We start from the raw sequence: 15342 nt of genomic DNA on the forward strand, positions 1-15342 counted from the left end.
GGCTGACCTCAGGCTGTGAAATCTGCTTCTGTTCTGTGCTAGGGTGATTAGGTTTGATCTGGGATGTGGGCTTTTTTGCTTGCGTTGTCTTTTGGCTTTTCGAAAAAGGCAGATTTCTCTAGTTTGATCTGGGATATTTAAGAAATGTCAGAGAGGACGAGAAGAGACTCCACTGAAAGCTGAGGTGTCTGTGTTGGGATTGGAGGGAGTCGCTGTAAGAGGGAGTGTGTGGACAGAAATGCCGGAACATCACCGTTCGGTATTGATGCGGTGGCGTCCGCAGTGCTTAAATGTCTTTTTATTCTTTATTCTCACCTGTGTATTAGCTTTCAGTTACAAGATACATGGATAAAACGACTGTGTCCAAATGAATTTAGTAGCAAAAAAGGGGAGGTGAGGGGGAGACAAAAAGCCTTCTCAAATTCGGAAGATTTTGTTTTTTCGTTTCCAATTGTTTGGACGTTTGGAAAGCCCACTTTTCCCTGTGGTCGCAATTCTTGAAAGGGAGCGAGCGAGCGAGCGGGTTGGGTTGGGGCTGGAGCGGCCGAGGCCCGCCCGGGTCCGCGCAGCCTGGCCTGACGCGGGCCCCGCGCCCTTCCCCGGCAGAGAAGCCCGGGACGGCCATGTGCGTGGGCTGCGGGAGTCAGATCCACGACCAGTTTATCCTGCGGGTGTCGCCCGACCTGGAGTGGCACGCCGCCTGCCTCAAGTGCGCCGAGTGCAGCCAGTACCTGGACGAGACGTGCACGTGCTTCGTGAGAGACGGGAAGACCTACTGCAAGCGGGACTATGTCAGGTGAGGCCGGCGAGGGCCCGGGCTCAGCTACCGCCTCCGGGGGCTGGGGCTGCCCGCGGCGGCTCATCCGCGCTCCCCGGCTGGGGGAGAAGGCCACCCCCAACTCCGCACGTGGGCCGCCGTGCGCATCTGGGCCCGCGAACTCCCCGAGGGCCGGTCCCCGCAAGCTCCCTGTGGGCCACAAAGCGTCCTGGGCGCGCGTGCCCGGAGCCGGTTGCAGCCCCGGAGGCGAGGCGGGCCTCAGGCTCCTCGCTGACACCGACCGCGCCTTGGGCCCGCAGGCTGTTCGGCATCAAGTGCGCCAAGTGCCAGGTGGGCTTCAGCAGCAGCGATCTGGTGATGCGAGCGCGGGACAGCGTCTATCACATCGAGTGCTTCCGCTGCTCCGTGTGCAGCCGCCAGCTGCTGCCCGGCGACGAGTTCTCGCTGCGGGAGCACGAGCTGCTCTGCCGCGCGGACCACGGCCTCCTGCTGGAGCGCGCCGGGGCCGGCAGCCCGCGCAGCCCGGGCCCGCTCCCCGGCGCCCGGGGCCTGCATCTGCCAGGTAAGCGGCGCGCGGGACCCAGTGCCGTTGTGAGTGCGTGCGTGTGTGTACGGGGTGCTTGTGCTCCGACGAAAAGTTGTCACTCGGGTGTGGTCCCGTTTGCCAGGATTTGTGAGTGCAGAACTGTGGCTAGGAACACAGCTAAGTGTGTGTTTGGGTGGGGATCGCTTGGTGGGGTGGGACACAACACCGCGAATCGGGATTGTGTGAATGAGTGTGTGCATATGGGGGCATTGCGGAGAATTGTGTTCTCCATGACCCGGAATACCGGACCATGGGGCCAGGGTGAATAACCACAGAATCTGAAATGGTGTCTGTCTGGGGAGTTTGCATGGGGGATTTCAAGTAGTGTGTGGTATTGCCAGAGAGGAAAGGTGGGTTTGCCCCTGGGGGTATGTGAGTAAGGAATACAGCTCCCATCCTAGAGCTGGGCCTGAGTTCAACCAGCCATACGGCTAGCTAGCTAGCTGCCCCCACAAAGACTGGGTGTCTGTGTTGGTGTTTTGAGACCCAGTTTGATGAACAACTTAGCCAAGTGCTTCTCGGGGAGGAGGGTGTGGCGGCCACAGTGGACTCGGGATCATAGAAAACACTCCAGGGATGCTCTGGGTCTGAATCAGGAGCTGCCCAGAGATGGGATCTGAGTGCACATTAGTGGCCAGAGATCATGCCCCAGGCTGGGCAGCCACAGACTGGAGCACCAGTCTCAGCCTCTGGGTGCTGTGTGGTCTCCTAGTGCTCCTCTCCTCTCTGATCCCTGGTTTGCCTCCCTTATAGAGTGAGGAAATTGGGCTGGATGGGTTATTTATAAATATTTATCCAGACCTAGTTATGCCTGCGGGGGGATAAAAATTCAAACAGTGAGGCATGTTCCCATGGGTGTGTGAACCTGGTTTGGATGGGGGTGTGAAACAGGATGAAGCTGGTGCCGAGTGCACTACATCTCGGGTCTCAGAGGGGCTCCCTTTTGTTTGTTGCGGGTTTGGCTTGCGGGCCGTGGGCATTAGGCTCTATTTACCGGGGGCTAAAAGAACCCAAAGCCAAACGAGAATGCTAGCGGCTGCGCTCGGGCCGGGAGGGTGAGCGGCCGTTGGACCGGGGAATCTAGAGGAGGAGACCTTACAGGAGGAGACCCCGGAGCTGAGGCCCGAGCGCTGGCAGGCGAGCCCCTTCTGTTCCTGGAGGCCCACTGGCGCTCCAGGCCACGTCTTCGCGGCCTTGTCCGAGTGGTCTCTGAAGGAGGAGGAAGGGCTCTTTCAGGCCCCTAGGAGCGGGAGACAAGCCCCCTAATCCCGAAGTGGCGCGGCGGCGGGGCCCTGGTCGGCCTCCTTCCCCCTCCAGAGAGTTCGGGGAGCTCCTCCTTCCTCTTCCTCTGAAACTCCGACTTCTTCCGGAGGGCTTCTTCGTCCCGCAGGGCCCAAGGGGGCCTTCCTAGGGTCGGGTAAGAGGAGGAGGCACCGCCGGGAGCGGCCACTCCCGTCCCGCAGCGGCCTGGCGCAGGACTCCCACGCCCTGCTGGCGCTCCGGGTACAGCGCTCCGGGGCTGCCCGCTCGGGGACTTGGGAAGGGACGAAAACGCCTAGCTCTCGCCCGGTAGGGCGCACAGCTGGAAAGGGAGAGAACAGTAAAACGAAATCACCGGCAACGAAGAGAAACGAAATATGTCCTGGGAGGGCTCAGCCTCCCCAGGGCGGGGCACCGGGCGGGCGGGGGCGGCCCCGCGCTCACCTCTCCGCCTGTCCTCGCAGACCCCGGGTCGGGCCGGCAGCCCTCGCTGCGCCCGCACGTGCACAAACAGACGGAGAAGACAACCCGCGTGCGGACGGTGCTCAACGAGAAGCAGCTTCACACTCTGCGGACCTGCTATGCCGCCAACCCGCGGCCCGACGCGCTCATGAAGGAGCAGCTGGTGGAGATGACGGGCCTGAGCCCGCGGGTCATCCGCGTCTGGTTCCAGAACAAGCGTTGCAAGGACAAGAAGAAATCCATCCTCATGAAGCAGCTGCAGCAGCAGCAGCACAACGACAAGACGGTGAGGGTGAGGGACTGTGCACCGGGAGCAGGTAGGGCGGGGCCCCGAGTTCTCGCCGCCGCATCTGCGGGCCCTTTTCTGGGTGCGCTCTGGGGAGATTCAGGGGCAACTGGATTGTCCAAATAGCGTGTGTCTGCGCATTCAGAGCAAGGTTTGCCCTGGAGATTAGGGCTGCTTAATCATTGTACCGGAGGTCGGATCTTCTTGTCCCAGCGGCAGACCTGAGTTGGAAGCTCCGAGCCTGAGGCGGCTTATGCAGCTCCTGTCCGGGCAGGTTGTGTCCTCTTGGCACGGCTTGGTTTGGACTCTTTTCCTCCCGAAAAACGGGAACCTTGAAGTCCTTTGCTCTGTTGGCCCCCTGTTGGCTCCAGCATTGAGGCTGGACTATGGTGGAGGTTTCTGGGTCCCGAGTATCTTAACAGGGAAGGAGGACTACCTGGTTGTGGTGTTGGGAGTGCCTCCCCCAAAACGGCTTCAGGCCCCCAAACTGCTTCAGGTCCCAAATCTCGAGCCTCAGTATCAAGGACATGGTGGGAGACACAGGACCTAACTTGAGCATCTTTCACCCTGACTTCCGCTTGTCCCTTAGAGCCTCCAGGGATTGACTGGAACGCCCCTGGTGGCCGGCAGTCCCATCCGTCACGAGAGCGCTGTGCAGGGCAGCGCAGTGGAGGTGCAGACGTACCAGCCACCTTGGAAAGCCCTCAGCGAGTTTGCCCTCCAGAGTGACCTGGACCAACCGGCCTTCCAGCAGCTGGTGAGGTCCTGCCCTACCCACCCAGACCTCAGGACTGGGAGGGGTGGGATTTAGCGGGTTGATCAAGGTGTGAAGGATGGACTTCTCAGGGGATGAGGGGCTGGGGACAGCTCTAGGCAATGGGGGGGGGGATAGATAAGGGGACTGCAAATGCACCTTAGCCCATAATTCGCTCTAAACCAGGTCTCCCTGGATTAAAGCGCTCACAGGGGAGATGGAGAGATTAACCAACTCGAGCTCCCTCCCTAATACGCCACCGAGCTCTTGGGGACCTGGCCCACATCTCCGAAGGGCTTGCTCCCAGCCGGTGGCTTGTCCCTAAGGGACCTCCTCAATTCAGAGAATGCGGCCTGGGAGCAGCAGCTCTGGCGCCTCTTCACCTGCCTCTTCCTGGTGTCTGCATATCCCCAGGTCTCCTTCTCTGAGTCTGGCTCGCTAGGCAACTCCTCCGGCAGCGATGTGACCTCCCTGTCCTCGCAGCTCCCGGACACCCCCAACAGCATGGTGCCGAGTCCCGTGGAGACGTGAGAGGACCCCATCCACGCCAGCCCGCGGACCTCGCATGCTCCCTGCATGAGACTCACCCGTGCTCAAGCCATTCCAGCTCCGAAAACTCTCTCGCCTTTGTAATTATTATTATTGTTATTTAACGAGAGAGGACAGAGAAGCGGTCAGGACAGGCCAAAGCTCCAGGATACAACCTGCTTTCACCAGACCGGAGAGCCCTAATTCGAGAACTTTTATTTTTTCAAAACCAGAATTTGGGATTTGCTAGCGTTAGCTCTGCCCTCTCCTCTTCCCTCGCTCCGCGTGGCCAGCGCTGCTCTGTCCGCGCCCCCCACGCGTGGAGAACAGGCGGGGCGCATCCGGCGCGGGGCCACCCCGAGCTTGTTCAGGCGGGTTCCTACCCCAAAGCCGGAGGCTTTGTCCGGGCTCTAAGCGGGGACAATCCAAATGGAACAGACACTGAATCCCCAAAGCGCATGATTGCCGGAAAAAAATAGAAACGAGACTTTCCTTGAAAATGTTTTAAATTATCAGTCGACGGAGGACAGAGTGTGTGAGCCTTTGCCGAACAAAACGTAAGTTATTGTTATTTATTGTGAGAACGGCCAGTTCACAGTGGGATGGATATTTTGATCTTAATAAAAAAAAATAATAACCCAATGCGATGCTGCTGCTGTGTGCTGTGGGCGCAGCGGGAGGGCCGGCCGGGCGCAGGTTGGGGCTGGGAGCTCGAGTCAACGAAAAGGCGGCCCGGCGGAGCCGGCCGCGGGGTCCCGGGGGTGGGCCCAGCGGCTCGTGCCCGCGCCTCGCGCGCCGCTGCTCCGAGGGCTCCCGTGCGGCCGGGGGCGGGCCCAGCGGGGATTGGGCGCCGCGTGGGGGGCGGGGCTGGGTCCGTGCGCCCCCAGGCGGTCCCCGCCCGGGCGGAAAGTGCCGCGGCCCTCCCGGAAGCCCGGGCGCGTTCCCTGCTCCGGGCGGGCCTCGGCGTCGCGCACCCTCCACCACGGTCCCTCGCGCTTCGCGACTGAAGCCCGCGGGGCAGGTGGGGAGACCTCGTTTGAGCGGGAAACCTGCGACGCCTGGTTGGCGGCTGTCCGGCGGACTGCCGCCGGCGGTCGGGCTCGCGAGGGCGCCTTGCTCGCTCGGCTTTGCCTCCGGTGGAGCCTGGCGCCCGCCGCGGGCCGAGTCTGCAGTCCCTCGCTGCCTTTTCGGCCGGTGCGCTCGGGCCTGCCGGTGCTTTTCCCCCCGCAGACCCCTCTGCGCCGGGCGTCTCGCCCGCCTGCCACTCCGGCCAAGTCCCCGAGCAGGGAGCCCGCGGGCCCGGGGCGAACAGGGGGGCTGTGACGGGTCACCCGCGGCGCTGTTCCCAGAGTGGTTGCGCGACGTGATCAATCTCGCTGCATTTATTAATTCCCCCGTCTAGACAGAGGAGAAGGCCGGGCGGCGGCTCCTTATCTGCATTTGGCATCACCTGCAAGCGATACACTGAAGGAGCCACAACAAGCCCCCGCTACGATCGCGGCTGCCCGGGAAAATAAGTCCACCCAGAACCAGTCTGGCGTGTCCTTGGTTTATTTTCTTTCCAGAGCCTAAATGCAGGGGGCGGGGGATGGCCCGGGTGGGAGGGGGCTGGGAATGGCCCCTGGATATGCCGTGCCCAGGTCACTTGGTGTGACATTTCAAACCCCTGCGACTTGTTTTCTTGAAAACGGGCTTTAGTGATCGCAGGAAATAAGCGAGAGATACTGAATCTCCAGCAGGCCCCCGGGCTAGCACAAAAAACAGGAGGCTCAGGTTTTACCCTTAACAAATATTTAACCCTTTGACAGCCTGGGACAGTTCTTTTCCTCAGACCAGGCCTCACTTGGTGGACTCAGGAAGCTGACACCCTACCAGTCAAACCACTACTCTTGAAGAATCTCTGGCATTGGGTTTCTGCTTCCTTGTCCCTCGAGATAAATGACCCTCAAGTATATCCTTCTTTGTCCAGGATTTGTTTTGAAAGAGGGAAATGCCCTGAATAGGAGATGGCTCAGGTAGAGTCTGGTAAGGAAAAATGTGTCCGTGGGGCAGCTGTGGTCGCTGGATAGAGTAGTAGGTGCCTTCTGTTAAGAAGCTATGTGCTGCTTGGATGGTCAGAGGCCACTGTAGGTTTTTCAGCGGTGCTGATGGCAGGATTCCATGACCCCACCCACTCCCCAACCTTGAGCCCCCATTAGAAAAGGAAAGCTGGAGGGCTGGCTTTCAATTATTGAAAGAAAATGGGAGGTGGGAAAATCAAGCCAAATTTATGTTTTACTTCCTCAAAGTCAAGGTGATGCCAGCACAAAATTTGAAGAGAACATTCCCTTTCTTTGGGATTTAGGAAATGGTGGCACAAACTTAGAGATAAGGGAAGAGATCTCTAGAGTTAATGAGGACCAGCTTTACCTCTCGAGTGCTTAGAAACGGTTTCAATAATCAGAGTTAGGTTCTTTGAGGCTTCACTCCCTTAACTGAGACCATTCCCTCCCAAACAGAAATACAGATATTTCCTCTTACCTTCTGGCTGGCCATTGGATAGGAGGCTAAACTTCCAAGAAACCTTAATTTTAAAAAACTTTTGATTAATCCAGCTTATTGGGTTTTGTCATTTTAAAAAAGGAAACAACAAGTTCTTGAGCAAAGAATTTCATTAATGCTTATTGTTCATTAGCTCTGAATTTTTGCTTTTGACAGACTATTTAATGCTATGAATGGAAACATCTGCCTATCTAATTACAGTGAACTCTTATTCTTGGATCAGATATCTAATTCCCCCTTTTGATATTTATGTGAGTGTGCTGATTTTGAATATTGGGAAATTACCCAGATTAGAGTGGTTACTGTGTATCAGGATGCCCGAAACTATCTGTATTACTGTAGAAAACATCATAAGCTCTTCTCCTGCAGTTTGCTGCTAGCCGCCGGAAAGGGCGGACCATTTCCCATGTGGGTTACTGGGGAAAGGCTTTGACTTTGAAACCTTATTACAATGGTCGCTGGTGAGGTGTCAGATCTATGGCTGGTTAGTCACATTAATAAATATCAGTTTTACTGGTTCCCAGGTGTTCTTTAAACATGTTCAGTAATACAGCTGGGATTTCCTTGTAAATTAAATTACCTGTAACAATGACAAATTTTGTATTTTATGCTTACTGAACTTTGAAAGTGAGAAACCCCATTGTGTGGTAAAAAGTCAGTTCAATAAAAAGGGGCCATAGGTGGAAAATGGGAGTTATTTAACTAGATTCACTTTAGAATAATATTTTTTTCCAGAAGTTTTATCTAATAATTTGGGTGGCTCTATATAATTGAGGCAGGAAAGGGATTCCCAGAGATGGAAAACTTTATGGCCATTATACCACAAAATTTAATACATATTGAAAGGCTGCACAATTCTGGGAAATTCAGAGTCCCTGTGGCAGTATTCCCAATGAACTTTAATATTTAATGGGTTGTGGGACAGAAATCAGCCTTTCAATTTTGAATGTGAGATGACTTAAAGCTCAGAGCTGCAAATACTGGGTTTAAATGAGACATTGTCTAAGATTGTTCTCTAGAAAATGTTCAGATTCTGCCGCTGCTGCCTAGGGGAGGACATACATTGCCTTACATTTAGTTAGCTGTGTTTTCCCATAAAAATGGTGACCAAAGAGAGCAAGAGAATTAGCTGAATAGCAGCATGCTGGAGAGGAAACAATGAATGAATAATAAACTATTTGGAGAGAAGTTCCAAGCAGGAAATTCAGAGTTTATTAAACTGATGTAGGGAAGATTAGAGGCTTTTAAATATGGGTCTGATTGATGTAAAGGTAAACTCTCCTTAAGATACTGGGATTCCGTGCAATAATGAGGATTGGGTGACCAATTACAGACTAGCACCTTGTTGATGAAGATAAATGCAGTTGGACTGAGAGTAGTAATGGCAGAGAGAAAGGGCACAAGGATATACTCTTTGGGATCCAGATGTGGATTTGGGGTTGGCTCAATTTATAAAGCAAGTTTGGGGCCCCACAGCAATCAGGAAGAAAGGCAGGAGTGTTAGGTGAGTGGGGCCTTTGTCCAGAAGGTTAGGAGCTGGCGGGAGAGTGAGTCAGGGAGTGAGCAACAGGGGCAGGGGTTCAGGAAGGCTGAGAATCTCCTCACCGGGAAGCAGGATAAGGGGGTGGTTTGAATACAGAAGGCAGGAGAACGCCTGTGCTGGGGTGTGGGAACTGGAGAGAGAAGTGGAAGAATAGGGACGGTGAGGAGTAATCCCTTTCCAGATTATTGAAAACGAAGAATTTAGAAGGCTGGCAAGGAGATCTAGAAGAAAGGACCCAAGTTTCCGAGCTGGGGAAGGACGGAAGGGAGGAAAGGAGGAAGAAAGGAAGGGAGGAAGGGAGGGAGGGAAGAGGGAAGGAAGGGAGGACGAGGGGGCAGGCTGGCCCGGCAGGTGAAGTCCAGACCTGGGCTCAACGGGGGTGGCGTTCAGGGCGTTCAGGGCTGGGGGAGGGGAGGGGTCACAGAGGCCCCGAGTGTCTGGAGCCAGGGAGAGGCTCCGGAACTCCGGGCAGGAAGCTGCAGCCCCGACATCCTGTTGGGCGTCCAGGAAGGGACGGCCAGGCTCCCCGGAAAGCGAGCTGCCGCCGGGAGCAGGAAACTCGGTTGGGCAACCGAGTTGGGCACTCAAATGTCATTGCTGCCGGGCCGCGGGCAGTCTTTCTCCTATTTGGCTTAGATTCTGGGCTCTGATGCCCGAGCGAAATTGTTGCTTTTGCCCCGGCTGTGCCCATTCACACCGTCAGCTTTACAGGCGGGACCCCGCAGAGGCCTTTCGCCTGGGCGCAGCGTGATCCACCTGTGGCTCCGGAGCCTCGGGAGACCCGAGATGCGGCCCCCGCCGCAGGAGAAAGCCAGTGGGTGGCACTCGTCCCCGCAGATTGGAACAAGATGTGCCGGCGCTCACCTGCGCGCCGCGCTCCGCCGTCCCCCGGGGAGGTGGGAAGTCGTCAAACTCGGGGGAGTTGGAGCTTAAATCACTGGCCGCGCCAAACGCGCCTTAAAGGAGGGACCTCGAGAGACGCAGGAGGCCGTGCGGGTCGCGGGGCGCCGCGCAACTCCGGGCCGGCTTCTCGCGAACTCCCTAGCCGGGCGGAGCCGGCCCTCGTCTCCATCAGCCCCCTCCCCTCCCGGACGAGGGGGGCAAAAGACACCATTCAATTAAATGTTTAATTGCGAATTCTGGTATGGTTTCTGGGAGGTTAATCACAGCTGTCTCAATTATTTATGGCTTTCTGGCAAATTTCCGACTAGATAAGAAGTATATTCTATTGTGAAGCGTCTTGCAGGAAATCTTATAAATATTTGATTATTCCTTTCAGCTACAAGGATTCTGCGTTCACGCCCCAAGACGCGCTGCGCGGGCGGTGTTCGGGACCTCCTCTCCTGGCTGGGGCGCCCCGGGCCGGCCGCTGCGGGTCAGGAGAGAGCGGGCGGCGCACACCTGCCTGCTCCCCATCCCCCGTCCCTCCCCCACCCCGGGCAGCAGCGGAGCCCCGGCAGCCTTCCGGGAGGAGGGTCCCGGCGCACAGCCCCGCCCGCCTTGGTTCCGCGCGCGCCGCGGGCGGTGTCCCGGATCCCGCGCCTCCCGCCGAGTCGCCCCCGGAGCCCTGGCGGGAGGGGCTTCCCGGGAGCGAGTCCCACCGGCTCGGGAGCGGGCGGCCCCCGCCCCGCGGCCCCGGCGAGATTTGCGGGGTTGGAGCCGCCGCCAGGCAGTGGCCCGACGCGCGGAAGACGCCCGGTCCCGCGCCGGCCGGATCCCGCAGCGCACCCGGTAGGGGCGAGGGGCGCGGGGCGGGGCACGGGGGACGGGGGACGGTCGCCGTCGATCGATTGATGGATTGTTTGAATTTTGGGGACCTCTTTATTTCTCCCGATTTGCAAAAAAGTAAAAACAGCATACATGTAACTCAGCAGCTTTGTGAGGCTCCAGAAAGAAGTGTCCTGAACATTAGGTAGGTTAAGTTTGCTTTTAAAAAACCGATGAAACTTCCAAATTTTTCTAGTCCCGCCCCTCCGACCTCCCTGTACTCTGGTCTCCGACACATATTCAGGCCACTTTTTTTTTTTTTCCAACCAGATCTTTTTTTCTTGGTAATGTTTGATCCTTATCTGACAGAAATGATTACAGATGTCACTCAATGAACAGCTTAGCACTGACCGTCGGCTTAACGTGGAGAAACGATGGGAAGGACTAGGAAAAGGTCGACGTCTCCCGGGCGTACTTCTCCTGTTCAACTGTGAGCGGTGCACGGGGGTCGGTTACAACTTTTACTCAGAGCCCTTGTGGCCTTCTGTTTTACTTTTACTGCAGCGTTGACTTCACAATTACTGAGAAAATACTTCAAGGTGATTCACTGTGGCTCATCGTTTTGAATGGCTAATGTTTCTTCTGGAGAATAATTTCAGTTCAGCAATGCTATAGGAGGCTCTCAGTACTATCTGCCGGAAGAGCTGGGCAGACCAACGAACACAGGCTCCCAGTCCATTTCAAATGGCCCCCCAAACATATTACGTAATTAGAATACCCAAGCGTTAAAACATCTTTACTCCACACCTTAAAAAGGGAAATTTAGAGGTTAACTTTAAATCTTTAACTAAGACACTCCCAGAGTTGGAGTTAACATTTTTCTTTCCAAATTTTACTGCCTTAATAAGAAAAGTCACCACTGCAAACGGAATAAGTTATTTTATTACAAGAACAAAACAGACTTGCTAATTTAATGTCTAATTTCACCCATGTTACAAATGCAAAGTATATATTATCATAGGATGTAGGTTACTGAACTCCAAAATATTGTGCATAAGTGAAATAAACTCAACTTGCAGAATTAGACCATTAAAGTATCTACAGTCATTATAAATAGTGCAAAGTATATACCATATCTACAGTGCAGGGGAGAGTATAAACATGTGAAAATGAGTTTCTTAAGGAACAGTTAGAACATTTGTTTGAACAATTTAAAATATTAACAAGGGTACTCAAATACAGAACTAACCAAGTCATTTATTTTTTCTCTTTTTTTAAAAAAAACTGTCGAGCTTCTTCCCAGGCCTCCTGAGGAAATCTGTTAGCCAGTTCAAGATAGTCTTGGGAACCAAGGGATTTTCCTGAGAGGGAAAAAAGAAAATAGTTAAATTCTTTGAAGTTTAAGTAACTGAAATTATTTTGATATCTGACTACAAAATGGAGTCATGCACTTCAAATAAACCATGATGTAAGTTTATATAAAGAAGGTAATTGATCTGTTTATCTCTACCTACAGGACTATATGTGTGTGTGTGTGTGTGTGTGTGTGTGTGTGTGTATACAAAATCACAATTGATTTTGTGCTTCTCACATATTCAAACATTAGCCCCCTCTGTAAAACATTATAAAAGATTGTTTTTGGACTCCAGAATAAGAAAACAGGGGAAAGTAAGTATGGTGAACAAAATAAAATGATAGATATTCCATTCTTTTTTTTTTTTTTTGGATAGATATTCCATTCTTAAGATAGACTTGAAAAGGTAAATCTATGTAAACTTGATGTTTATCTTCTAAAATAGTCTAATTTAAAATATTTTAAGCATGACTTTTAAAAAGCTCAAATTCAGTCATCTAACAAAGCAGAGGGGATGAGTAAGAACTTTATTGGTTATTGATGTGGGCAAAGAAAACAATCTTCGTAGCTGGAGAGTGATCAAGCAGCGAGACTGGAACACCAGAATTCTTTAGCGATTAAGAATGTGGTGCTACGAGGAGCTGCTTTACACTTACAATGCGGAGCTTCCCTGGGCGATGAACTCAAAATGCCTTGAAACATTTTATGGGGACTAAATCTAAGCAAAAGGGGAACAGACATCCAAAGTGCAGACTGGCACTTAGTGTGGCATAATCATTTCTTTTAAACCAAGTAAGCATATCAGGAGCTGTCACCAATATAATGATGACTCTTTCTGACAAATGCTGAGAACAAGGCCCCATTTGCTGTATTGTGGGTTAAGCCCATAGCAATTGGGGGAAGCATGGGCGTCAGAGAGGATGGGCCCTGGGAAAAGAAAGTCAGTTGAGACTCCCACAGGCTTCAACCCACCGCGCAGACAGAGGCGGCTCTTAGGACTCTGCCTGCCAGATATGGAGCAAATGGTGACTCATCCTTACAGCCTGGAGAAAGGAGGAAAAAAGAATGTCTATACTTCTTACTGGCGAAAAAAAAAATGCTGTACAATTGAAAATAAATACATTAAAGGATTTTTAAAGATATTTTTATATATTCAAGATTTAAGACATTGCTTTATAAGAAATGGTAACAAATTATACTGATTTCTCCCATGTAGCCTCTAGTAGCTTATAAAAGAGGCTGTGAGTGAGTCAGGGCAGACCTGAACTTGCACACTAATTCTGGCTTAGACAAATGGTACTGACTATGATGTTGACTGGAATTTCTGAAAAGGGGCATAGCTTTCTGTTTACTGCTCTGAATACCTGAATCAATAAAACATGACTTTTTTTTTTCATGATATTTTTACAGCTTTATATTCTTTTCAACACCTGCCCCCATAGACAACTGGTGCATGTGTGTGTGTGTGTGTGTGTGTGTGTGTGTGTCCAACGTGACTCCTCACCCCCCCAAGTAGGAGCTACTTTGTGGGCGCCCTAGAGGGTCCTGCTGGAAGTGGGCCTCTGGCCACTTTAAAGCCTATCACGCTAATGGAAGAATTGGGGAAAATCTGTATTAGGGTCTCATTAATCAGAGATGCTGTCCTGACAGACAAAGAGCAACTTGTACTTCTCAATTACAGTGTGAATAGAATATTTAAAAAAGAAAAAATGCACTTTAAGATTCTACATCTCTCGCTCTGATCATAGGAAACACCTCATCAGGAACACTACAGAAAAAAAAAAAGCTTATAAATCTTTTGGCCTCTGAACTCTTGCTAATCTGATGGCTTTTTCTCCAGGCAAAACAATTTTACACTTTATATTCTCAATAAAAAAATTAGGGGGAAAATATGGGCTATTATCATTAATAATTTTATTCTGAACATAGGGAACCAAACCCATGTGATTTTAGCATTTATGTGAGGAATGTAGGTGAATATTAATGATCTGCTTGTCTCTGTATTATGAAGCGGCTCTTTAGTAATTAGTCACCATTTATTATATCTTGCATGAGGTGAATATAAATTACAGAAAGATGTTTTGTGCTTTTCTTTTACTTCCATAGATTTTTACTTCTATAGATTTCTCTGCATGTTCTGACACATTCATGTTGATGACAAAGTCTGTTTCTTTACTCATTGAAATATACTTGATATCCAGATCTCAAATGTTTTAGGTAATGTAATAAATTGATTCCTGTAACAGTTCCAGAGGGTGGAGTTAGAAACATGTCTGCTCGGCTAACAAACACACGACAATTTCATTTCAATAAAGACGTACCTTTGGGCTGATGAGACTGGTTATCTGCCTGACCTGATGTCTGTTCAAAATCCTGTATGAGACAAGAAAAGTGTTTTTATACCAAAGCTCGACACAGAGAATTCCGCTGAGGGCAGCTTCAGATGTGCTTCTGAATTCTGAGAGAACCATCTTAGCATGAATACTCTGGAGCCCAAATATAAAAGCTTACGAAGTTGATGTTCAGGTTCTCTTAATTTAAATCAACTAGTGATGACTTACATCTTGCTATGGATCAGTAGTGGCTATGCTGCTGTCTGTTGTAGAAACTATAACTTTCTTTCAGCTAACAAACTGAAGGCTTTGGGCCTTCCTAAAATATTGACAGGTTTTTAACACTTTTTAAAAAAGCATGATTCTAAAAGGCCTTATACATTCTACATCTAAATCTTTAAAGTCTAGTAATTTCACATTTAGAGGGAAAGTCAAAAATATCGTACATAATATGTAAATTTTCATAAGTCTATGACAAACCACCAGCTCCTATTTTTAGTATCATTTTCTAGTGACTATTAATACTCTAACACATGGGGACCTCAAAGAACCATTCTATAAACTCAAATCTAATATATATTCATTCTCCTGATAATAATTATAGAAAAGAAGACCTGATTCAATTTCACTAACCTAAGATGCTATCCCAAATAAGAAATTTCTGTACCATTTACAAAATGTGTGTGTCCAAACGTATGTTAAATGTGTTACATTAAATTACGTTTAACTGTGTCTTAGAAATACTTTAAGATGGGGTTCCTGTGTGGGTTAGTCGTTAAGCATCTGCCTTTGGCTCAGGTTATGATCTCAGGGTCCTGGGATTGAGCCCCGCAGCCTGCTTCTCCCTCTCCCACTCCCCCTGCTTGTGTTCCCTCTCTCTTGCTATGTCTCTGTCAAATAAATAAATAAAATCTTAAAAAAAAGAGAGAGAAATACTTTAAGATCGATACGAGATGAAAACAAGTAATATATATGTTCCTTACTTTAGAGTCTGATATCATTCGTACTTTTATAAATTGTTTTCCAGGCAGTTGGAAATGTAAGGGACTAAGCTGGTATAGATGCAAGATTGTCTTTGCTCAAATATCACTGTCTTGGTTGAGGCCTCTCTGCTCATCACCCCCCTGGCAGTCCCTACCCCTCTTTCCAGTGCTTAACACCATCTGGCATGCTATTTGTTTGACTTATTTTTTTGTTGGTTTGTTTGTTT

General features: G+C 51.0%; 2 protein-coding genes across 2 annotated transcripts in view; one reads left to right on the forward strand and one right to left on the reverse strand.

Annotated features, from left to right (window-relative positions):
* Positions 1-284: 284 nt before the first annotated feature.
* On the forward strand, positions 285-5273 carry ISL2 (ISL LIM homeobox 2). The gene is made up of 5 exons (XM_080809371.1): positions 285-796; positions 1078-1340; positions 3089-3372; positions 3962-4129; positions 4541-5273. Exons 1-5 carry the CDS (start codon positions 624-626, stop codon positions 4655-4657), a joined length of 1005 nt encoding a protein of 334 aa, XP_080665497.1. The 5' UTR covers positions 285-623; the 3' UTR covers positions 4658-5273.
* A 5269-nt stretch (positions 5274-10542) lies between these two features.
* Positions 10543-15342, reverse strand: part of SCAPER (S-phase cyclin A associated protein in the ER) — a 473451-nt gene continuing 468651 nt past the window's right edge. Inside the window, exons 31-32 of the mRNA XM_080809794.1 lie at positions 14121-14172; positions 10543-11806 (exon numbers count right to left, since the gene is read on the reverse strand). Of these exons, the coding sequence (XP_080665920.1) occupies positions 11703-11806; positions 14121-14172 (156 nt within the window). The 3' untranslated portion in view covers positions 10543-11702. The remainder of the gene's footprint in view (positions 11807-14120; positions 14173-15342) is intronic.

This window comes from Martes martes (assembly GCF_963455335.1).
Source record: "Martes martes genome assembly, chromosome: 7".
Classification (NCBI taxonomy): domain Eukaryota; kingdom Metazoa; phylum Chordata; class Mammalia; order Carnivora; family Mustelidae; genus Martes; species Martes martes.